The sequence below is a fragment of the Plectropomus leopardus genome, chromosome 6 (genome assembly GCF_008729295.1).
Source record: "Plectropomus leopardus isolate mb chromosome 6, YSFRI_Pleo_2.0, whole genome shotgun sequence".
Classification (NCBI taxonomy): Eukaryota; Metazoa; Chordata; class Actinopteri; order Perciformes; family Serranidae; genus Plectropomus; species Plectropomus leopardus.
The window spans coordinates 26,734,462-26,760,385 of NC_056468.1; the positions used below are offsets into that span (position 1 = coordinate 26,734,462).

At 39.5% G+C, this 25,924-nt stretch overlaps 1 protein-coding gene and 1 pseudogene across 3 annotated transcripts; one reads left to right on the forward strand and one right to left on the reverse strand.

Moving 5' to 3' along the window:
* Nucleotides 1-412: 412 nt before the first annotated feature.
* Nucleotides 413-12,693, forward strand: vdac3 (voltage-dependent anion channel 3). Of its 3 annotated transcripts, XM_042488115.1 has the most exons (11): nt 433-516; nt 4,357-4,473; nt 6,401-6,472; nt 6,703-6,752; nt 7,243-7,245; nt 8,128-8,280; nt 8,966-9,018; nt 9,180-9,407; nt 9,569-9,719; nt 11,484-11,541; nt 11,629-12,693. In XM_042488115.1, exons 2-11 carry the CDS (start codon nt 4,359-4,361, stop codon nt 11,718-11,720), a joined length of 975 nt encoding a protein of 324 aa, XP_042344049.1. In that variant the 5' UTR covers nt 433-516; nt 4,357-4,358; the 3' UTR covers nt 11,721-12,693. The 3 variants fall into 3 exon arrangements, with proteins under 3 accessions (XP_042344051.1, XP_042344050.1, XP_042344049.1); XM_042488117.1 differs by lacking the exon at nt 4,357-4,473 and having other exon boundaries at nt 413-516; XM_042488116.1 differs by lacking the exon at nt 7,243-7,245 and having other exon boundaries at nt 415-516; nt 4,355-4,473.
* Nucleotides 12,694-23,092: 10,399 nt separating this feature from the next.
* Nucleotides 23,093-25,304, reverse strand: LOC121944161 (annotated as a pseudogene).
* Nucleotides 25,305-25,924: the final 620 nt, after the last annotated feature.

A 25,924-nucleotide genomic window follows, 5' to 3' on the forward strand; every position in this document is an offset into this window, starting at 1 on the left:
ATAAAAACGTGCATTATTCTTTGATTTGACACCAGCATGTAAGAATTTAAAGATGTAAAATCTGTATAACATGGTAAGTGTGTAAAAGATTTAAATATATATAATTTTTATATAATAATAATAATTACATTGAACAAACTGGTATGTAAGGGTTCGAATTATAAAAAAATGTGACAATTCATCAAAATCACCTTTTCTACAGGTATCATTAAAAATTCTGCTAAAGAGTCAGAACGAACTATCCAACATGCACGGCGAGTGAAAAACAAGGCTTTTTTCATCTTTCAAAACATCAAAGGCAGAACAATAAAAATTAAGTCACATCCCAGCCACACCCTCCTCTGATAAATACAGAACAGTCCCTAACTTTTCTTTCTCAATGTGAGTTGCACAACGGCCCCGCCCCCGGTCTGCCTCGCGCCTGCCCAGTCTGTTTGTCTCTGCTTTCTCCTTCACTGTGCCCCGCTGCACCGAACAGCGTCGTCAAACTCCGCACGCTCCGCCCCACAAATAAAGGTAAGAAACAACTGACATTATCGAATTGATATTTTCACAAACTTATTCACTCATGTGGTTTATCTGCATGACGATTTAGCTGCTGACAAATGTCGCCGGATTGTCAGTAAGAGAAATGAGTCACACATATAAAAAGGGATGGGTGTGAAGCAGCAGCTGCGGGTATGACAAGATTTTAACGCCAGTTCAGGCCTGCACGGTTCCTTTTGAGTATATTGTAAACTACCTGAAAACTAATAGTCACAAAAGGAATTTTACGTAATGTAGCTGCTTAAATGTGACGCAGACGGGACACAGAGGGGTGCCCCGTTCTCTGCAGACGTTACAATGTAGCAGATTTTTACAAATGCTATGCAACACTCAGAATGTAACAGCTAAAGAAAGGGTTTTTTTTGTTTGGAAAGAGCTGTTGCAGTGGTGGCGGTCACCTCTCAGACTGACAAACAAAAGAAATCAGAAGCGGACGCATCTGGCAAAATAAAAAAAAAAAAAAACACGCGTCCTCTATGAGGCAGAGCGCAGTGATGCCATAGATCCGGCTCAAACGTAATTTATGACTTTTTGTCTTAAAGCACAAGGTCCACGAACAGCTCCTAACATTGACCGTTAACTTCTGGCACGGACCACTTTTACGCACGCCCCTTCCTATGTAATTACAGTCTGCTCAGTGTTAATAGTGACCTACACTGAATGTTCATTGGGCAAATTAATCATCATGTTCAGCCTGGATGCACAAGTGAACGTTAAACTGTTTTTTTTTTTTTTTTTTTGCTTGATAAAAATGGGAAATTGTGGTAATTTATATACTTTTTAAGGATGTTGCTCTCCAGAGTTCTGAAATCACGCCTGGTTATGAAACACTAGAGCTGAAAAACATGACCCATGACTTAGGTCCATTAGTAAACAGGTGCTTACACATCTTGTCATTGTACAACTTTAAACCCATTGGATGCTGAACAAATCACACTATGAAACATATTCACCACTACCTCATGCTCTTTACATTCAAGCTATAAATTGTCTTGTTGTAATTTGACTACACTTGACCTTATCTCACACCCACACATTCCTACAGTTATATGCCACACACACTTGCCTTGGTTTCACCTTATCTGAGGGTTCGGCCAGTAGTTGGGTAACGGCCTGTTTACATAATTTTATAGTTTCTTTTTGTTCAGTATCTGCTTATTAGCAAGGGGTCTATCATCAGTGTTTAACTACTAAGTTCTCACTGTTATCTAGATGTTGGATAAATGATAAAATTATTGCTAGAATTAGGTTAGCTCTGCGATATGGAGAAAATCGGGTAACATGATATTTATGACCAAATAACTCGATATCAACATTTTGACAATAGTGTAGGGTTGACTACTGGCGCTTTCATGAAATATTCAGACATGATATTTCAGATAAATAATCATCAGTATTGTAGATGTAAAGGCACATAATAGCACAGCTAGAACAATCTGGAAAGTTCAGAAAAATACACAATTTTACTGTAAAGCCCTCTTTTAAAACGTGGAATAGACAACCCTTACAGTATTACAATATCTAAAATTTATGGTGATATCTAGTCTCTTACATATGGAATTAATATCATTATAACATCCGCGCTAGAAATATTGGCAATTAAAACAAATTTTGCTTTGTTTATTGAACATATCAACAGCTGTACCTGATTTCTAGGAGCAGGTCTCTGACATATCAAGTCATTTAGTCATTTATTAAGACTAAATTCTTACAAGCGCATAAAACAATGTTATCTTTGTTAGACAAATATGGGTAAATAACTAATTGGCAAAATACAGACTTTGTACTATTTCAAACATAGTGTTTTAGAAATATTAATTGTCTATGTTTGATTGACCCTGTCATAACCACCATCTTGTTGTATGTGCAGTCGCCCTTTTCCTTTCACATACTTCTGTTGTTTATGGCTGTCTTTTTGACCTTTGAGCTCAGTCAAGGCTGTCATCTGGTTGCAGCTCATGAAAGTGTTAAGATGAGTCACAGGAGTTTGTTTGTATATAAATACGGTGTGTGGGTACAATACAGACAAATGAATCTGTTTTCATAGGGGTTTTAATAGGCTGAACCTGGAGGAGGACACATGCTGAAGCTATAGTCACATGTGTTGTAGTGTTGGGTTGACCTGAGCTAAATTTAGAGCTGCGTGTTGAGACCAAGAGATGAAGGCCAGGACGGAAAGGGTCAAAAATGGACTGAGTGGTGGAGGAGGTGAAGGGGGTGCAGAGTGCAGAAGGAGTGAATGTTGGGTGAAATGACAAAGACGGTCCAGGACTTGCATGTGGTCAGCAAAATGCAGGTTCGCTGGCACGCATTTGCTTACTGTGTGAGAAATGAAGTGTCACACTGAGAGAGCAGAGAGGGACAGGACTTCATGACACATACTGTGATTTATGGTCAGGTGTTTGTGTGTGAGGAAGATGGAGATCTTAAAACAGCAGTGTGCAGGATTTAGTGATGTTTAGCGGTTAGTATTGCAGATTGCAACAAGCTGAAACTTCTCCCAGTTAGGATTCCCTCAGTGTTCATTGTTCAATAGGATTTACTGGGAGCCAAATTAACTGCAGAGGTTTCTTCCTCTCTAAAACTGCCACACCAGGTAGTTTAGACCAACAAAAACACTTAATAAAACAGTTTCATGTTAGAAATCAGTGTTTTTCTGACACTGCTCTGGACATCTCAGACTTGCCTCTAGCCCTGCACCTGCCAATGTGTGCTCAACTTTTTTTTTCTCTGATAATATAAGATCCAGGCATTCAGGAAGGTTTTAAATGGGAGTCAAATTTCCCAGAGGTCTCTTCTTTACAAAAACAAATGGACCTGGTGATTCAAACAGGTGAAAAAAAACAACTAAATAAAGCAGTTTCACAATAAAATATTTGTTTTTTCCAACACTCTCAACACGTGTGGGCTGCCATCTACAGTGGCCAACGTGAATACGCAAATGGCCTTATCTAGAGCCAGTGTTTGTTTTTTCCGTTCTGGGCTATTGTAGAAATATGGCGGACCTTGTGGGCGATGGACCGCTCCTATGTAGATATAAACAACTCAATCATATTTAACGAAAAAACGTTTTTTTTCAAGAGCTGAGCAACATTGAAAATCAGAATCTGATGAACGTTGTGGGGTTTCTTGCTTATGTTAACAGTACTTTGTCAGTTATAATAAAAGTACACCCACACCACCTTGATGAAGCTGATATGCTGTTTGGGTTTTTTGAGTCATAAACTTAGAGGTTACTTTACACGGAAAAAATACCATTTGTATACAAATGTCCATGCCATGTTACCTTCAATTCATTAAAAAAAATATTTTTAAAGCATGCCTCCACAAAAACAGCAAATGGATATGGATTTGTTGATTGATTGGGGACCACGTTTAACAGCTGCAAAACTATATCAAAACACCATTTTTCAAATTCTTACACAACTCATCCAGTTTAATCTAAGTCTCATTTATCAAGTTGTATGCTCAGTACTTTCCAAACAATTTATCAGTGTTCTTGTCTGATGCCATTATTCAGTGTCAGTGTCATACAAGGGCTCTACATGGTCCTTATCATGTTCAAATGGTGTGCACAAAGCACATGTGTTCATCATCTGCTGGCCTGTGCACATACTGCGCCACGTGATGTAATAGTTCTCTGCACAGAAAGGAGACCTCTGAGCTCTGACTGCATGCTAAAGAAACATGCTCATAATCACAGCAGCTACAGACAAACCCACATATTGTGTGCTGTTGCTGTCAAAGCAGTGCCAGACTACTTGTCAAAGTTTTCTCTTGTCCCTCCTTGCACTTCCCTTCTCTGAAGAGACATGGCAGAGAAAGGAGTGGGGAGTGAGGTGAAGCAGGACGAGACAGGAAAAGGCAAGCAGGCAGAGATCAAAGGCCACTGTGGGACGTGTCAGCACCACGCACCCAAGGGACATGGTGAGTGTGGGGGTTTGTGTAGAGAGAGACAGATAACGCATCATCAGGGTCCCTGGATTTAGCTTTTGGCTGCAGTGACATTAATCTTGGATATCTGTGACTATTTCATCGTTACATTTTGTCAATTCTGCTGCATTTGATCACAGTGACATTTTTATTTTCTACACTGGCTCATTGATTTATTAGCTTAAAGAGTGCACATTTTCCAAAGGAAAGTCTCCATCGTCTGCAGAAAATATATCATTGATGAGATTAATAGTGGATGAAGTAGCAGGACTAAAACACAGAAAGGAAGGCAAGTCACAAGTTAAACATTAACCAAGCTCTGAGGAATAAGTGAGTGCAGGATATTCAGATTGCTCCTGCAAAGTCACCTTGTCAAAAATGTCTTCCTCACACACACACAAAGAGTGTGCACACACATATGCACTGAGCCAGGGGACCCTGATGACTGTCTGAAGCCCGGTGCAGTGCAGTGGTGTGCAGAACTCATAGCTGCTGACTAACCAAACCTGCCTTTGCTTCGGTTAGCTCTACTGCATCAGCTCGCATAGTATTTCTTTGGACATCTTACATATTATATCTCTTTTCACAAGTGTGGCATACTTGTGGAGTTTTTAATGTTGAAAGACAGTGATATGCCTTACAGAAAAATGTCTCTTTTGGATGGATTTACTGCTGCACATTTCGACTCCCTTCCTCCTAGTGAATCAGTTGCATTAGTTTAACAACCTCCATTGCTTGCTAGTGGACTGCTGCCAAGCAATCAATAGGGTTCACATGGAAGAGGGAGGGGGAGGAGAGAAGCTGGACACAGACAGGCCCCCCTCCAGATGGCGAGGGTCTCCCAACACAGAGAGATATGCATACTAATGACTGTTTGCAAATAAATATATGGTAGAAATTGCTATCTGCAATGCTTAGTGTGTGAGTGAATACACAGCTTCACATGTCTGTGCCCTCAGAGTTGCATTGTTCATCTTCCACAAAGGTGCTTGTAGTTGTTTGTAGCATTTATTCTAGCATTGTCATGTGAAGAGCCTGAAAAAAGTCTGACAAATTGGGTTTAAGACTGGCTATGTGTTCCAATACCCACACTACTACAATATTTAGTATGCCAGAAGAAGGTTTAATATGTCCCAATACATAGTATGTCAAATGCACTATGCCAAAAAATATCAGGATATCAAACTGCATCTTTTCAGATTATGCAGCATGCAAACCAACATGCCACAATCCTCTGTAGAGCGGGAGATACATCAAATGGATTGAGCCACAAACAGCTCTTTGGCAGAGGATGACAGTGCATTCAAGTGACAGATGAGCAGTCAAGTGAACAAACACTCATTAAGATAACCAATAACAGGGTTTGAAAATAACAATGACAGAGAAATGCATATGTAATTTTACGGTTGTGAATATAATGCTCCATATTAGAATCAAGCGGGATGAAAAAAAAAAAGCCAACGCAGAGTTACCAAAAACTGCAGTTTCTCGAAACGCCACTTGAGGTTGGCTTCAGAAGCGAGTCAGTCCTCATAGATCCCTATGTTAAAATGCTTAACTTTACAAAAACAGCACTGCAATATACAAACAGTACAGTTTGTGCCTGAGTGCACTCCGGCACACGGACCAAGAATTTCAAAAGCATTTTTAGTAGCGAATGAAAGACATTTTGGAGTTGTATCATGGGAAATATAGGATCTAGGATTTTTGGATTGTGGCCCATGCTAGGTACTAAAAATCTGCACTTTCCAGTCTCTGCTGCATCACTTTTTTCATTTTTTGAAAAAAATTCTTTGTGAATTCTCCAACTTTATGTTAATGCATTACTCAGTTGGTGAGTAATTCTTTATGTATTTGGACAGATTACTGCTGTAAAATATTTATTTGTGTCTTATTACAATGTGCATGTCTGTTTTTGCAGGCACAATGGCCGTCCCTCCTGCATACTCAGACTTGGGGAAATCTGCCAAAGACATCTTCAACAAGGGCTTTGGTAACTCAACACATTCTTCAAACATATACATACACCACAGATATGATATTGTTTTTTTTGACAAGATTTGCTCAAACAGGACTAATGTTAGTGAACATTTTGTTTACTCTGTCACTTTGAATGCTGTTTATTTTTGCTGCAGCTGTTTGAGAACCACGCTGTGCAGTATAAGGATGTAAGTTATTTTACCACCCTTTGTTTTTTTTTCTCAATTTCCTTTCTTTTACCAGGATATGGCATTCTGAAGCTGGATGTTAAGACCAAATCCCAGAGTGGTGTTGTAAGTACTGCTGTTGTCTCTGTAAGCCTGATATGTTTAAGTTTTATGTTCAGGCCTCTCTCTCGCCACTAAGTTGTGTGCACCAAATGGCTGACTCACGGCCTTGCAGCACTTCATGTCAGACAGTTTTTGTTGCCTGACATGAACTCAATCAGTCAGCAGACTGTCTGCTCGACAAGTTTACACCTTACTCTTTTCTCTCAACCAACATGTTGTGTCATGATGGGAAGTGCTCAATTTCACGGAGTGTTCACTTAACTTTAGACAAATTGTGTGTCTGTGTTGCCATGGTAAAGCCATAATGAGCACTTGCATACAGAGTTTCCCACATGCCACAAAACTCAAACCTCAGTGGAAAAACATTGTAAATGTATTCCCTCTGTGTCTGAACTACTGCTTCCCAACTAGCATGTAAACTCTGTGTGGTTCTCCCTAACTTTCTCTCTTTTCTCTTTTTTTCTCTGCATCTTCTTTTGGATCTTCCTGTTAGATGGTAAGAAAGAGTGTGTTTGAGCGTAATTAAACACAGGTACTCTGCAGGGTAAGCCAGTGATACCAGTCATGTTTGTGTGCAGGCGATGCGTGCAGGCGTTCTGCCAAGTGTTTCTTTGCAGCTGTAGCTCGTCTTGGCGACACCCTTAGCGAAACAACTGCTGCAGCCGCAACAGCAACACTCACAACCAACCTCTCCCTCACAGTCCCACCTGTATTTTCCCAAATCTGTCTTAAAAGGTGTAGTTCAGGGATACTCAACTTGCTTTGCTTTGGGGCCACTTTTGTGAAATGACAGGAGGCCAGGGGCCTTTTGCAGCAGCTCCATATGTTTCTAGGATTTTAGGATGTTGCTAGGTTTTTAGGACATTTCTCAGATATTAGGACACTTTTAGGATTTCAGGACATTTCTAGGATTTTACGACATTAGAGTCTTAGCTAGGGTGCGGGGGATCTTCCGCTGGCACTTTTTTAGAAATCTATTTTGATTTCTTTTATATGCACTATAGCACCTTATGTATACTAAAAGCACAAAAGCAGTTTCCATTGTAATTCACTTCATTTTCTGGGGGGGGGGGGGGGGGTTCCCCTCTTGGGGGCCAGATTTGGCCCACAGACTGTAAGTTGAGTATCACTGGTGTAGTTCTTCATTTACATAACCAGCCATACAAACCTGAAATGGATTGTGTGGCAGAGGAAAAGCAGAGAAGCAATGCTTGTTTCCCTCGCTTTTATTTTTCCTTCTTTTTCCTCCCTGTATGCTTCCTCTCCCCTTCTGACTCTAGTTTCTGTAGTTAAGCTCTAATATGACTTTCTGCTTCTTTTCCTACCTTTTCCATCTTCATCTCCCCCCGTCATCATGTCATCCCTCTTTGTCCTGCAGGAGTTTGCCACCTCTGGCACCAACAACACAGACACAGGGAAGTCAGGAGGCCACCTGGAGACCAAGTACAAAGTGAATGAGCTGGGCCTCAACTTCAGCCAGAAATGGAACACAGACAATACTCTCACCACAGAAATCACCATGGAGGACCAGGTGGGTCCAAACTAACAAGATATGGGTCACTTTAAATACTAAAAGAATACCAGACAATGGTGGAAGAAGTAGGTCCTTCACTTGAGTATTCATACCACACTGTGAAAATACTCCACTGCAAGTTAAAGCCCTGCATGCAAAACCAAACTCAACAGAGCAGTGTGTAAGATTTTGGGGAATTTAGTGTCATCTAGTGGTGAGGATTGCAGATTGCAACCAGCTGCAACTTGTGCCAAGCCTGAACTTTTGGTGTAGATTCCTTCAGTGTTCATTCTTCAGAGTGTTTTTCAGCATGAGCCAAAAAGGTGTCTTCCTCTTCAAAACAAATTGATCAGACAAGTCAAACCAGTAAAACTCTGAATGAAGCAGTTGAAACTGAAAATCACCACATTTGGAGATCCATAGTTTTCACTGAACAGGAAAGGCAAACAAAACTTATCTGAAAAGTAACTAAAGCTGTCGTGAACATAAAGGCAAATAGAAACAACACTGACCTCTGAGATGTACTGGAGTAGAAGTAGAAAGTTGCATAACAGAAATACTCAAGTAAGGTACAAGTACCTCAAATTTGTACATAAGTAGTAAATGGAGTTAGTTAAATTAATTAGTTAGTTAAATTAAATTAAAAACATCAGTATATTAACTTTCAGATAGAATTTTTTGACGGTTTTCTGTCCATTTGTAGCTGGCCAAGGGCCTGAAGCTTGGTCTGGATGCATCATTTGTGCCAAACACTGGGTAAGACCAAGCCTGTTCATGCTAAGTAGTCTTAAATAAATGTACAAAAAAGTGAATAAATAGGTCATTCAATACAAATACATATCATTAATATATTAAGAAACAGTACTGCTGATCTTAACGACTTTCTCTCTTTTCGTTTCTTGTTATTCCTTCTGCAGCAAGAAGAGTGCCAAACTGAAGTCCGGCTACAAACGTGACTTTGTAAATGTCGGCTGCGACCTCGACTTCGACATGTCCGGGCCCACTGTCCATGCAGCTGCTGTGCTTGGCTACGAGGGCTGGCTGGCAGGCTACCAGTTGGCTTTTGACACAGCCAAGTCTAAACTGACCCAGAACAACTTCGCCCTCGGATACAAGGCCGGTGACTTCCAGCTTCACACCAGCGTGTGAGTCCCTATCACAGTAAAGAGAGGCAGGAAATGGAAGTGATATTTTTGATGAGGGCAGCATTGAGAGAGGAAGTACTTCTAAAGGATGAAACTTCAACTTCAGACTAATTACTACTCCTGCTAATCTCCACCTTCTGTATCTGTGCTTTGTATTTCAGGAATGACAGCACAGAGTTTGGTGGCTCCATTTACCAAAAGGTGAACAGCAACTTGGAGACAGCCGTCCACCTGGCCTGGACGGCTGGCAGCAACAACACACGCTTTGGGATTGGAGCCAAATACCAGCTGGATAAGGATGCCTCCCTGTCTGTAAGAACTGACTTCAAATAATCATTTAAAATGATGAAACCCTAATCATTTAGTAGTAGCAATACCTGCTTAATGTATTGTCGTCATGCAGTGCACACTGAATTAGGGACTGTTCTTCTGTCAGAGGAGGGGGTAGCCGGGGTGTGATTTTTTTTTTTTTTTTATCTCGAGTCTCGCTGAGTAACTAGGGCTGTGACTCGCACCAAATGTAGGTATTGGAGCGAATGCAATAAACAAACAGCGCGGAGGGAGTGACAGTTGTCACCAGAACTAATGGCTAACTTCTTAAGCAAAATGCAGTGCAATACAATCTCCTTACAAATTACATCATCACACAGGTTGTGTCTGCATTTCACCAGAATATGAGTGCATGACAGCCACTCGCCCAACCACACAAACCAACAAAATTTAACAAGACCACACATCACACGCACAAATCATAGCACACCCGCAGCCAACCATAGCATCATGTGCATAATTTTCATATTCCCAAATAAACCATAACATTCACAACAGTGGCAGCAGCGGTTGGCCAGAAAAATATCTGTAAGTTGGCACAGCGGCCATCATTCGATTTTAAAAAAAACTACCCTTTGATGTTTTAAAGGTAAAACTTGAAAACAAAATCCTGGAGTTAAAAAAGCCTTGGTTTGCAATAGGTGCTCAGAATTTACCAAGTGCTTTATCTTTGGTGACAATTTAAATGAGACATGTAGAATAACCTGATTTTGATGAAATATCACTATTATTGTCTTAGATTTGCTGATTATTCATGGTGGTAGCATTTCGTTGCCCTTCAAACCCACCAGCAGATTTTGGGTTCAGATCAGAGAGCAGAGATAGTGTGGTGTCTCAACACAGTGACAAGACGATTAGGAAATACAATACTTCTAGACTAATTAATGTTGGTTAATGTTAATACCTCCGGGCCACCTGAAGCAGCAGCCTATCTCCAGAGTGCCAAAAGGGAATTTCTTTAAAATTGGCACAAATGTCCACTCAGACTCAAGGATGAACTAATTAGATTTTGGTGATCAAAGGTCAAGGTCACAGTGACCTCAAAAAATGATCTTGATTCTTGTGCAAAAATTTCACATAAATGTCTAATAGGATAAAATTATGAAATTTTATATCCAAAAGGTCAATTTCACTGTGACATCATAATGTTCTGCAAAAACACTTTCTTGGTCATTACTCAACATCATAAGTCTGGAACAGATGGGGAGACATTTGATCAGATACTGAATTGCTAACACTAATCTTGGGTGTTCACCTTGAAACTGTGCTCATTGTATAGATCTTCTGTGCTGCTGGGGGGGTGGGGAGTCTTCCATGATTTCTCAGACGTGGATTTAAACTGTAAGTGGAACTTGACTGGTGTGCAGAGGCATTCAACCATGTGGCAGTAATTACAGGTTTTCTTCAATTTGGGTAATATGAAATTGGTTTTAAATTTCAGAAGAAGTCATCCTTTGGGGATCATTAACATCATTCTTAATGTCAGGCTATCCATTTATTAGTTGTTGAGTTATTTCAGTCTGGTCCAAAGTGACAGACTGACAGACCAGCAGGCCAACATTGCCACCCCTAAAGCAAAGCTGCTAGTGTAGCCAATAAAACCCCCTGACCTGCAGAACTACCTGCCATACAACCCAGGAATGAGACTTAACAATCAACTATCTTTCTCCAGAGTTACATACAGCACTTTCAACTCTGTGTTAATGATTATCTCACCTGTCCATAATGTTCTGTTTTTCCACACAGACCAAAGTTAACAACGCCTGCCTCGTTGGAATTGGATACACACAAACCCTCAGGCCAGGTCAGCTGATTTAACTTTTCTTTCCTGTAACAATACAAAGAGCAAGACTAGACTACTTGACATACAATCTCACCCTCTCTGCTGCAGGAGTGAAGCTCACCCTCTCTGGTCTGATTGACGGCAAGAACGTGAATGGCGGCGGACACAAAGTTGGCTTGGGTTTCGAGCTGGAGGCGTAAAGATTCAGTGAAGGACAGACAAGAAGAGAGGAAAGCAACACAGGAGAAGAATAAAGAGCCCACATGTGAAACCACAACAGAGGTCCACTCAGCGACACATAAACACATCTTCCCTCTGAATCCTACACACATATGCACACAGATAATAACACGTTCGTTGGCCTTATCCCTGAAACCCCAAGCAGCTTCTAAGACCTCTGATACTGTAGTTTTAAAAGAATCAAGCATTATTTTGTGTGGTTACTTTTAAAATTTTCATTATTTAGAGCTCCCACAATTTTTGAGTATACGTTATCAGAATACAGGAATAGAACATATGCATCAGCCGAAAAGTCATGCAAAACCCCTGTTCCCCAAAGAACATGCTGCTTATGACCAGTTTGACCAGACAAAGTGCACTTCTAGTAGAGCATTTGTGTCTCAGACAAATGTTTTCCTCTGAAATCAGATTCAAAGCACTTTTTTATTTTGACTGTGTGGTCAGCTTGTTTTTGTTCAGATATACTCTGGGTTTAAGACATTAATAAGAATATTAGAGGATGCTTGTTTTGGTATATTGTGGTTTCGTTGCATGCTTTCAAGACTAGAGGGATGCTTTTTGACTTTTCATTGTCACATTGACATGTACAGTGACTTTAAACAGATGCAATAAGAGCTGGAGAAAACGAAAAGACAAAGAGCGTCTGATCCTGAGTGGACTGATTCCACCATTTGACCTCAGTAATGCAGTTTTTAACTGTGAACCTTCAGTTGCCTATATGTCTATTTTTCAGGTCCTGTTTGATAAAAAGGCAGAGGGCAATTTGAGACTATGTGTCCTCTCTTTGTCTTGTCTCGTTTTGTGTCCTGTACCAGTTCAACCTTTACAACATTTCACTTTATCTGTGCTGTGCTTTGTATAGGAGCGTTAGTCAACAGTTAGGACCTCAAACTGATTTTATTGAATTAATGGAATAAAGAATGTTAAACACTATGATTTTGATGGTTGTGTTTAATTTTGGTTGATTTAACAGGTGAAGAACTTATGTGCTCATTCCCCAAAAACATCACTTACAGAACATTACAAATACTGTATTCAAGATACAAAATTAACTTTTTTTATGGAGATTATTCTAAAAATGTCTAACATTCTGTTATTCTGACATCATTACAATCTTAAACTTACATGTTTTGAGGCTGCAGTGCAATCCCTATGTGCAATTTTATCATGGAAAAGACCCTACAGAGAAATTAAATGTTTTTCTTTATCCTACACTTGTCTGTTTCTTACTGTAACTAAGTCTTAACTGAAGAACAGTCAAGTTCACTTGAGTTAGAGAGAGGAGAGCTGAGAAGAGTTTGTTGTGTTTGAGTACAAAAAGTGTATCTTAATTTTATCTAAAAGATTTTAAATGTCATCACTAAATATTTAAGTTATTTCATCAATGTGAAAAAGTAAAGCAACAAACAAATTAACAAAAGTTAAACAAATTAACAGAGAGACTAGATCAGCAAAAGGTCTCTGTACAGTCCTTTTCAAAACGTTTTCAAACAATCTGAGCCTGTCGGAGGCAAAAACAAACACTTTCACTGGACAGAAAATGACGCTGCAAAATTGCCTGAAAGGATAACATTGCAACCTGTTTTGGATGCTGCGGCTGCAGCGCTCTCTCTCAATGCTGGACTGATTTAAAAAATTGCTGTCTCCATGGGTCACTCAGACAGAGAAATTTGAGTTTATCTTTAACAGCTTGGAGTGAGTTCATAAAGATAGACAAGATATCACAGAGCAATATGTTATATATCTCATCAATTTCTATAGTCTGTGCACAGTAAAGACCACATCCACTTGATCTAAATATAATAGAGGTTAAGTCAATATAAAATATTTATTTTGTAGCTGTTTTTAAAGTTTTGTGCCAATCCAAATATTTTACTCTAATTTTGCATTTGCAATGTTTCAGTGAAACAAGGAAATAATTCAGAATCATAGTTTAGACCATAAATCATATGTTTGAACCAAGCCAAGACAGACACAGGATGTGTTTATTATATTTTTGACTATGGCCACAAACCCAACCTCTCTTGAATCAGCCTTGAAATGAATTCAACATTACAAGCTTCAAGGCACTTTAAAACCATTAGAACTGCAATTATTATTATGGATTAATCCATTACTTGTCAACTATCAATTCAGTCGCCAACTAATTTGATCATGGATTCATCCATTTGAATTAAAAAAAAAAAAAAAAACTCACTGAACACCTGCTGGTCCACCATCAGTTTGTTTGTTTGGGTTATTGTGAAATTTTGGTTTTTAAAGGGGTAGTTTGGATTCACAAAAGTCACATAATAATATAAACTAGATAGCTGATTGAAGCAGTGTTAGACCAGTAGCTCCCATGTTCAATGATCTAAAATCATTGTTTTTGTCAATGGAGTCTAGTGGCTTTGACTTGAGCACAGACTGGGAACTGAAGCAATTAATGGCTTCCCTTGTCAGAGCGAACTATCTGACCAAAAGGTAAAGCAGGGTTGGAAATTAGCACCAGCCAAATGATGGAGTCCAGCAGCCACAGTGGAAAGTGGACAAAATAGTTATTTTCTAAATAAATGTCCTACCCTGATAAAGTGAAAACATTCTTAACACAGCACACACTTAAACTGTTCATATATTTTTTTAGGTGGCCAAAATATGTTTTTTTGCTGAGCCCATGGACGTATTAAGAAGATCTGACCCCCACCCACGGCAGTACACGGCACCTTACGTTAGTTCCTCCTGCTCCTCTTTAATCTGTGGAGGCTCTGGGTCCTCTTGGTCCAGACTGGTGCTCTTCTGCTGAGTACAGAGCTGCTGGTCAGCGAGAACCTCCTCCTCTTTACAGACATGTTGAAGTTGGGAGCTCTGGAGTCACAGAGAACAAAACAATAAGATACGACTATGATGGAAAGAAAAAAAAAGATTATTTTTAAATCAAACTTCTCCATTAAATGTTATTAGTTAGATCTTTATATAACATGGCAAATAAAATAAGACAACAAAACATCAGAAAATAAAAAAAACATCAGAATGCCCGTTGAACAGATTCAGTAAACAAATATAAATATTTCATGTTGGAAATCGAGTAGATGTCTTGCATCAGATCTTACTGTGCCCGCTCCCCTCTCTGCTCTAACATCTCATAATTTTAAATTCCACACTACAGCTGTACTACACATTTTACTGTAATAAATGATATTTAGTGTCAGTCCTCACTAACTGTTTCTTGAACATACAAATTCCTCCCAAGTCATGCATCACACAAATGAAATAATTATCTAGGCTACGATTTTAATAACGTATTCAGGCGGTGTGAACCGTGTAAACAAATGCATGCCGCTGCTACTATGGATGTGAAATCTGCTACTCGCGCTTCTGTTGTTCACTTCCTCCTTCTCCTTCTCTAAATTTAATGGCGGATCGCAAACCAACGTGAAAAGGTGCATACCGCCACCTACTGTATCGGAGTGTGTGACCTTAGGGTAACGTACTTCTGTTAACATTGCACAGGAATAAAATAGCATAACAATAGAAATTACATCAACACTCATTTTCTCCCTTTTCGTCTTCGTTTGTTTTAATTGGCAGGCTACAGACCAACGTTAAAGGTGCATGCTGTCACCTACTGCACTGTTACACACCGTGTGTTACACAGTGTGTAACGTTAATGACTTTTGGAGAGTTGTATCCTGGAATTTAACCAATTTCAAATAAATATTTAAGTAATGCCTTCTGGACAATTGATTGTTCATCTCCTATCTCTAAGAGGCCTTTGATGCTCCACTTTCTTCCTAATCCAACCATCCATCCTTCAATCTGCTTCTTTCTGCTCTGAACCTGCTACAGTCCAACAGTACATGCTCTACAGTTTCCCTGCAGGAAGGCCCACACATTTCATATTCATCTGACCCTGCCTTTTAAAATTTTCCTTAAATCCTGTATGCTCTAATCATAATTGAATTCATAAATGAAATTCTCTTTGTGATTCCTTTGTCAAAGGGATACATACTCCCACCCCAACATGTTTTGTTCACTCCCAATGGATATCACACTATAAAGTTATGGCAGTGGAAGTGACTTCCTCTTTTGTTCAATTTTCACTTAAGGTAAAAGTTTTCACTCTTTAAATTTGGCATTTGATAGGGATTCTTTGTTTTATTTAATTTTATTCACTTTCTTCATTGAGCACAACTTAATTTCCAGAAATACAAAAAAACATACATAAAAATCAGGAAAAGCATTTTCTGGAGTAAGTGTAAAAAAAAAATAAATAAATAAAATAAAAATTTAACAGGTCAAACATTACAACTGTTTCAAAGATTCTTCTTACAGAAATGTACAGTAAGTGGGAAAAGCTTTAACAAACTTACTAGCATTGTTAATGGTATACTTTTCATTACAGTGAGATGCTGTGAACTGATTTGTAAGAAATGCTTTCAAGATTTTGCTTTTAAACTAGTGTTTCGTTGGATTATTTTGTCTATTATGACAGTTAAAAACAAAATTCCCACGAGTGCTGTAATTATGTGGCTCTTCACTTTCGTGGCTTTCAATAGAAAACTGCTTGTCTGTATGCACTCTTTTATGCCTTACCAATCCAAACACTGTAATAAATCTTTTCCCGCAGGTCTTGCAAAGGTGTGGCTTTTCACCAGTGTGGGCTCTTCTCATGTGGACCATCAAATTACTACCGCACCTGAAATTTTTCCCACATTTTTCACAAATATATGGCTTTTCACCCGTGTGGACTCTCATGTGGCTTGTCAGTGCTGAACTCCTACAAAATCGTTTCTCACAGATCTTGCAAACGTACGGCTTCTCACCTGTGTGGGTTCTCATGTGGACCAACAAGTTACTACTGTGTCCAAAATCTTTCCCACATATTTTGCAAATAAATGGCTTCTCGCCTGTGTGGGTTCTCATGTGGACAAACATGTTATAATTTTGTGCAAAATCTTTACCACACGTTGTGCAAGTGTATGGCTTCTCACCTGTGTGGATTCTCATGTGGTTCAACCAGTCCTTCTTTTGTCCAAATACATTTCCACACAATTTGCAACAATAAGGCTTCTCACCTGTGTGAGTTCTCATGTGCGTCAACAAGCCATAATTATGTTTGAATTCTTTCCCACATGTTTTACAAGAATATGGCCTCTCACCTGTGTGGATTCTCAGGTGTCTCTTCAGTGAACACTTATGCCTAAAATCTTTCCCACATGTTTCACATTTGAAAGACTTTTTACCTGTGTGAGTATTATGGTGAATATCTGATAAGTTAGGGATGTTTACATTGTCACTTTGACTTCTGCTTTTGTGAGAGTTTTTCTTTGATTCTGCCTCCTCAGTCGATCCTGAGCCTCCATGCTTGCCTCCTTCCTGATCTTGGCTCTCAGCTCCATGAGAGCTGTGAGAGAGGAGCTGCTGGTCTCTGTGAGCTTCTGTTACCACACAGATTATAACTGGCATGTTGACTGAAGTCTCGTTACTGCTGCACCAAGAGTGTCATCAGGGTTGAAGTTGAGAGTCTGATCTTCACTGTATTCACTTTCCTCATGAGTAGAAGTAAACATAAATGTATCAGTCTCCTCCTTCAGTTCAAACTGCTCTCTCTCCTGACTGGTGCAGACCTCCTCCTGCTCCTCTTTAATCTGTGGAGGCTCTGGGTCTTCTTGGTCCAGACTGGAGCTCCTCTGCTGAGTACAGAGCTGCTGGTCAGTGAGATCCTCCTCCTCCTTACAGACATGCTGATGTGGGAGCTCTGGAGATACAGACAAGAGAAATAGGACACTGACGTGATGGCAGAGAAAAATAATGTAGAAATGCAGGGATGTTGGAACAAATCACATCTAAAAAAAAAAAAGAGCTTACAAATCTAAATTCTCATTTTTATGTTATTAATTGGTTAAGTTTTACACACCCATTCAGTTGAACTTTATTTCAGGTTTCCAAACGATATCCAGCCGTTTGCGCTGACGGTTGATCTCTTCGTACTCGACGGTAAATGTTTTAAAGCTCTGAATATTTCCTCGGCAGCAGCATATGGTCGCTCGCTGACAAACTCTCTCAAATGCTCAACTGAAGACATTGTTGCGTGATTATAGATGAAATAATTATCGAAGCTACGCTTTTAATATCATCTTCACATAGGCTGAAGACACACATGACGCTGCGACTTGCGCCTCCGTCGTACACTTCCGCTGGAAGTCACACTGCTAAGTTCCGGTAGAGGAAGTGAGCCCGTCTTTCGTTCCGCTTTCACTTTCAGTAAAAGTTTCCACTCATTTAATTTCACAAGAATTTATCTTATTTAGTTTAAATGTATTACTTTTCACTTTATTTATTGTGCACAAGTCAATTTACAGAAATACAAAAAAAAAATATTTAAAATAATTTAACAACTCCAACATTACAACTGTTTTTAATGACACTGCTTCTAACTGAAATTCATAGTAAGGGAAAAAGTTTTTGACAAAACTTGCTGACATTATTGTAGAGGCCCTATTATGCTAATTTTTGGGATCATATTTGTATTTTGGGGGTTTGCTAGGATGGGTTTACATGCTTTAATGAAAAACACATCGTGTATCTCATATTCCCTCTGCTGCATCACCTGTCTGAAACAGTTTGGTCTGAGTTTTATGTACCCAGTCTGCTCTGATTGGTCAGCTGGCTCTATTTGTTACTTAAGCAATATTACACCAGAGGAAGTGCTGTTGTACTGTACATCATCAGGGCTGTGAATCAGTCATAGGCTCAAGGCTGCAGGCCTCATGCTGAAGATAAACACAGCCGTGATAATATACAATACAACAACACGACCTCAAGTGTTCTATTTGCTTTTATACAACAGTTCAACAAGCTCTCATTTATTAGGCAACATTTATTATTTTGGCTCTGCTGAAACAAATAGTTACGCAACTGCTGGAAGTGACAGCTGTTGACTACCAACACAAAACTTTTTCCTGCAAACTAGCAGGAAAAAAAAATAACTTGCTACATTGTGTTAGCTAGGTCTACATGTTATGTGCAGGGCTGGTGCTTAGTATCATGTGCAATTATCTGCATGTTTCCATTTAAATAAGAGTCTGTTAACTGTAGCAGACTGTTGTATATTGTGTGTCTCTCTCTGGAATTACTGAGGCGAGTACGCAGAATCCTTTTCGGGCTCATAACTGCAGTCTCCGCCACCTCCAGCTGCTTCACCCCGCTGAGGAAACTCTGGCTCCGGTCACCAGTGAAGGGAGAGTCTCTGCCGGGCGAGCGACAGTCAAACATCCCCGTGCCGGACTTAAAAGAATACTTGTCTCCGCACCACATCTTCATAACATAGTTGTAAACAGTCTTGAAGCACCATGCATGGGTTAGCCAGCTAGCTAAACTGAGGCAGCTAAGCTAAAAACAACAGCAAGGCTAACGGCTCCACACGTGCACAGAAAAGCTCTCAGGCGGCTTGTTGATGAACACTGCTGCCACCAATGTGACTAACAAAACAATACATGGGACGGAAGACAGCGTGATAGCTCCAACAGCAACTGCTGCCATTTTTATTTTCCTTAACAAAAACTCCCACACATGCACAAGCCCCAAAAAGAGTGAAGGCTCCCCTGATTACCTTTTTTCTTGCTTCAGGGCAATTTCAGAGTGACACACACTAGGCCTCCAGAGTAGTCTGTCACACTACAATCTACAGTACCGTTAAATAACTACTGGCCGTTAATGTAGGCCTAATTAACTGTTTATAACAGATGTAATGCAGAGTTATACATGAAGATGTACAAGTCCCAGTGCTGTTGTGCTGTCCTGTATATCATATCTGACCAATAAAATTGCTTAGTGAGAACTAACAGTTGTACAAATTGTGATATCAACAAGTTACAGAACTAACAATGAAACTCAAATTAGCTGTTTCAAGCAGATTAGGAGTAATGTTTTATGAGGAAGAGAGAGCTCCCTTTGACTTGGACTTTGGGCTTTATTACTCAGGAGACCTTTTACATGCACAGAAATGTTTCACAGAATAAAGAGAAAAACCCAAAAGCAGAATAGGTACCTTTTAATGGTATGCCTCCTTATTACAGTCAGATACTATGTATCGAAAATGCTTTCAAGATTTTGCTTTAACAAAAGTGTTTCATTTTAGTGGGTGGACACTTATGCAGAGTGGGGTCTTGTTCTATCTATGGATTGTTTTGTCAGGTATGACAGTTGAAAAAAAGATCCCACTAGTGCTGTAATTATGTGGCTCCTCACTTATGTGACAGAAAACTACTCGTCTGCATGCACTCTTTAATGCTTTTCCAATTGAAGCATTTCTAAGTATCTTTTCCCACATATCTAAAAAAAGGTGCAGCTTTTAACCAATGTGGAGTCTTTTCATGTGGAGAGTCAAGTTACTACTAGACCCGAATTTTTTCCCACATTTTTCACAAGTATACGGCTTTTCACCCGTGTGGACTCTCATATGCGTGGTCAATGTTGAACTGTAACAGAATGTTTTCCCGCAGGTCTTGCAAATGTAGGGCTTCTCACCTGTGTGGGTTTCTCATGTGTACCAACAAGCTCCCTCTGTGTCTGAAATCTTTTCCACATGTTGTGCAAGTATACGGCTTCTCACCTGTGTGAGTTCTCATATGATTTTTTAATACCGTAAATGCACGGAATTTTTTCCCACAGCTCTTGCAATGGTGCGGCCTGTCATCTGAGTGGATTCTCATGTGGTTCAACAAGCGATCATTATATTTGAATTCGTTTCCACATATTTTGCAAGAATATGGCCTCTCATCTGTGTGGACTGTCAGGTGTCTCTCCAGTGATGACTTCCGGTGAAAATCTTTCCCACATATTTTGCATGTAAAAAGTCTCTCAGTTGAATGAGTTCTCATGTGGAACAACAAGCCATCATTATGTTTGAATTCATTTCCACATATTTTGCAAGAATATGGCCTCTCATCCGTGTGGACTCTCAGGTGTCGTTCCAGTGATGACTTGTGCCTAAAATCTTTCCCACATGTTTCACATTTTAAAGACGTTTTACCTGTGTGAGTGTTATGGTGAGTCTCTGACAACTTAGGGTTGTTTACACTGTTACTGTAGCTTCTGCTTTTATGGCGTCTTTTGTGTTTAATTTTGCCTCCTCATCTCTAGTCGATCCTGAGCCTCCATGCTTGCCTCCTTCCTGATCTTGGCTCTCAGCTCCATGAGAGCTGTGAGAGAGGAGCTGCTGGTCTCTGTGAGCTTCTGTTACCACAAAGCTTATAACTGGCATGTTGACTGAAGTCTCGTTATCTGCTGCACCAAGAGTGTCATCAGGGTTGAAGTTGAGAGTCTGATCTTCACTGTATTCACTTTCCTCATGAGTAGAAGTAAACATAAATGTATCAGTCTCCTCCTTCAGTTCAAGCCGCTCTCCCTCCTGACTGGTGCAGACCTCCTCCTGCTCCTCTTTAATCTGTGGAGGCTCTGGGTCTTCTTGGTCCAGACTGGAGCTCCTCTGCTGAGTACAGAGCTGCTGGTCAGTGAGATCCTCCTCCTCCTTACAGACATGCTGATGTGGGAGCTCTGGAGATACAGACAAGAGAAATAGGACACTGACGTGATGGCAGAGAAAAATAATGTAAAAATGCGAGCAAAATAGTAACATAATGCATAAAAACTGGGATTATAAATAAATGTCCCCCTTTTTATGTTATTTAAATTATTATAAAGTGTTACACACCGATCTCGTGTAACTTTACTTCAGGTTTCCAAACGATATCCAGCAGTTTGCGCTGACGGTTAATCTCCTCTTCGTACTCGACGATAGTTGTTTTAAAAGCTCTGAATATTTCCTCAGCAGCAGCAGTTAGTCGCTCCTTGACAAACTCTCTCAAATGCTCAACTGAAGACATTGTTGCGTGATTACAAATTAAACAATTATCTAGACTACGATTTTAATACCGCATTCATGCGTGTGTAAACAAATGCATGCCGCTGCTACTCGCGCGTCGGTTGTTCACTTCCTCCCTTTTCTTCTTCGTTTATTTTAATTGGCGGGCTTCAAACCAACGTTAAAGGTGCATGTCGCCACCTATTGCACCGGAGTGTTTAACATAATGACTTTTGGAGAGTTATATCCTGGAAATTAAACCAGTTTCAAATAAATATTTAAGTAATGTCTTTTGGACACTTGATTTTTCATCTATCTCTAAGAGGCCTTTCACACTGCAGGCAGGCCTACATATTTCACATTTATCTGACCCCTGGCCTTTTTCAGTTCATCCTTAAATCCTGTATGCTCTAATCATAATCTAGAGAAACCCACTTCTTCCTGCCCACATTTGCATCTTGTTCCTCTCACTCTAACATTATTTTAACTTCACAGTACTCATTTGAAGAAGTGATTTTGCTTCCTTTCCTCTTCCTTCTTATGTCAAATTCTGGGATTCCCAGAGACACTCTTTCACTTATTCTGTCACTATGATCATACCAGAAGGCTATGTTATGACTTGAGCAGATATATTATTGATAATATTGACCCTGATTTTAATCTACGTCTAGATAATGTTTGGTTTGGTTTTCATAGAGGTAAAAGTAAAACCTGTGAATATTATATTACTAATATGGCTTTTCTTTTGAGCAAATTTCATACACACAAATCCAAATTTAGGAGATATAGGCCCTTTTTTTTATTGTTTGAAAATCAAACCAAACCATACATTAGAACAAATTCTCCCCCCCCAGAACAAAAAGGCAATGAAGATAATAAATTTGTGTACATCTTTACGCATTTCTAGTTTAATTTATATTGCTATCTGGCTTTGTTTTTGCATATTTCTTTTCATTTGTCTGATTTTTCTTGTTGTAATTTTCCTATCTCTCTCTGACAATATATATATGTACATTTTTTTGTGCAATAAAGAGAGGAAAACAACAACAACAAAAAGCAACTCTGGGATATATACGCCTGCCCCTACATGTTTTGTTTACTTCCAGTGGATGTCATACTACTATGTCTTTCGTTCTGTTTTCACTTAAGGTGAAAGTTTCACTCGTATAAACTAACAGAGAATCTTTCTTTTACTTTATTTAATTCACTTTCTTCACTGTTCACATGTTCATTTACAGAAATTAAGAAAAGAAACATACATAGAAAATAGAAAAAGCATTTTCTGAAGTGGTGTATAAAAATAATTTAACAGGTTAAACATTAAAATGGTTTAAACGGTACTGCTTCTGACAGAAATACACAATAAAGGGAAAAACGTTTTAACAGAACTTGCTAGCATTGTTGATATAATTCATTACAATAAGATATTGTGAACTCTTCATTATATGAAATGCTTTAAAGACTTTGCTTTTACAAAAGTGTTTCATTTTAGAGGATGGGACCCTGTTTCAGACTGGTGAATGTCTTGTTTTGTCTGTTTTGACAGTTAAGAAACAAGAATCCCACGAGTGCTGTAATTATGTGGCTCTTCACTTTGTGGCTTCCAATAGAAAACTGCTTGTCTGTATGCACTCTTTTATGCCTTACCAATCCAAACACTGTAAAGAATCTTTTCCCGCAGGTCTTGCAAAGGCGCGGCTTTTCACCAGTGAGGGCTCTTCTCATGTGGACCATCAAGTTACTACTACACCTGAAATTTTTCCCACATTTTTCACAAATATACAGCTTTTCACTTGTGTGGGTTCTCATGTGGACCAACAAGTTACGATTGCGCCCAAAATCTTTTCCACATATTTTGCAAATAAATGGCTTCTTGCCTGTGTGGATTTTCCTGTGATTTATCAACGCTGAAACAGAACAGAACTTTTTCCCGCAGCTCTTGCAGATGTATGGCTTCTCGCCTGTGTGTATTCTCATATGGACCAACAGGTTTTTCTCCAGTCTGAAATCTTTTCCACATATTTTGCAAGAACAAGGCTTCTCACCTGTGTGGATTCTCATGTGGCCGATTAAGTCATGCTTATATGTGAAATCTTTGCCACATATTGTACAAGTGAATGGCTTCTCACCTGTGTGGATCCTCATGTGGGCCAACAAGACACTATTATATCCAAATTCTTTCCCACATGTTTTACAAATATAAGGCCTCTCACCTGTGTGGACTCTCAGGTGTCTCTCCTGTGATGATTTATGTTTGAAACCTTTCCCACATGTTTCACATTTAAAATACTTTTTATCTGTGTGAGTATTGTTGTAAATATCTGACAAGTTAGGGATGTTTACATTGTCACTTTGACTTCTGCTTTTGTGAGAGTTTTTCTTTGATTCTGCCTCCTCAGTCGATCCTGAGCCTCCATGCTTGCCTCCTTCCTGATCTTGGCTCTCAGCTCCATGAGAGCTGTGAGAGAGGAGCTGCTGGTCTCTGTGAGCTTCTGTTACCACACAGATTATAACTGGCATGTTGACTGAAGTCTCGTTATCTGCTGCACCAAGAGTGTCATCAGGGTTGAAGTTGAGAGTCTGATCTTCACTGTATTCACTTTCCTCATGAGTAGAAGTAAACATAAATGTATCAGTCTCCTCCTTCAGTTCAAACTGCTCTCCCTCCTGACTGGTGCAGACCTCCTCCTGCTCCTCTTTAATCTGTGGAGGCTCTGGGTCTTCTTGGTCCAGACTGGAGCTCCTCTGCTGAGTACAGAGCTGCTGGTCAGTGAGATCCTCCTCCTCCTTACAGACATGCTGATGTGGGAGCTCTGGAGATACAGACAAGAGAAATAGGACACTGACGTGATGGCAGAGAAAAAAAAAACTATACGAGGATAATATAGAAAACACATTTATTCGTTTTGTTATTAGAAAGCTTTACACACCCAAACAGTGCGATTTTATTTCAGGTTTCCAAACGATATCCAGCAGTTTGCGCTGACGGTTGATCTCTTCTTCATACTCCATGAGTCTTTTAAAAAGCTCTGAATATTTCCTCAGCAGCAGCAGTTAGTCGCTTGTCGACAAACTCTCTCAAATACTCAACTGAAGACATTGTTGCGTGATTACAAATGAATAATTTTCTAGGCTACAATTTTAATCCATCTTTCAGCAACTCTCACATATTACTGCAGCGCTATTACCGCGTGTGTTGTTTACTTCCGCTGTATGTCACACGTTCCGGCAGCGGACTTGAGCTCTCCGCTCCGTTAGTTCCGCCTTCACTCTCCTCGCTTTCCTTGCAGGAAGGAGATGATACATCCGTGGGAGATGACGCGCCCTCCTTTCACTGTCTTTGTCTGTGGACTGAGGCAGCCTGAGGCAACCATAATTTGTGAGGAAATGTATTCGTTTGGAAAATGAGGTCACTGTACTCTTAATGACAACAATAATTCATTTAAGGGAACAGGATCAATATGCCTTGGTGTAGGACTGGATAGTGCTGACTGCCACTGAAGTTTGGGAAGCATCCTCGAGAAACAGGATAATGTCATCTCCCTGCTGACTATTCCCCTGCTGGCAGCGGCAACACGATTTTTTATATATTTTTCAGGTTGTTTTGGACACTTTATGTCCTTTTTTTCCAGATAGTTTTGTGTGTTAACACAAGTACAACTGTAACGATAAGTTAGATAATCAGTCGACTCACAACTATTTTGATAAAGATTTTGATTTTTAAGATTAAGATTTTATTATTATTATTATTATTATTATTTATTAATTTTTTTTATATATATAATTTTAAGTATTTATAAGTATTTAAGCATACTTTTTATACTGTAAGTTCATTTTCCTCACTGTACTTACTTTTACTCAAGTTACATTTTCAAAACGGACCTTTTACTTATCAAAAAAATATTTTCATAGGGTGGTATTAGTACTTTTACTTGAGAAAGGGATCTAGATCCTTCCTCCACCTCTGATAGTGTCAGTAAAGATCTCCTTTAGAGCAGAAAAACAGCCCGGTGCAGATTTCAGCTGCTGAGTGTAATTATAAAGGAGTGTTGTCGCCCTCCTGTGGTCACAGAGCGGAACTGCAACATTGAATTAATCAAGCTCGCGTCACTTGTAACGTTACAGTTTATGAACACTTCCGTTAACCGCTTTCAAAATAAAGTCACACAAACTGACGCAATCAGACACGAAAACACAAAAATGCTCTTTAAATATTTATTAGCGCGGACAGTTAGCGATTAAAACGTTATATTCTCTAGATCAGTGGTGGAATGCAACTTATACATTTGAAGTATTTGTACTTTAGGCTACTTTAGTATC

What these genes read in the sequence shown, in the direction of transcription:
- vdac3 (XM_042488115.1), top strand. Translation starts at nt 4,359, where the DNA reads ATGGCAGAGAAAGGAGTGGGGAGTGAGGTGAAGCAGGACGAGACAGGA. An exon ending in TCATTTGTGCCAAACACTGG is followed by an intron (nt 9,019 to 9,179) that starts GTAAGACCAAGC and finishes TTCCTTCTGCAG; the next exon opens with CAAGAAGAGTGCCAAACTGA. An exon ending in CACACAAACCCTCAGGCCAG is followed by an intron (nt 11,542 to 11,628) that starts GTCAGCTGATTT and finishes TCTCTGCTGCAG; the next exon opens with GAGTGAAGCTCACCCTCTCT.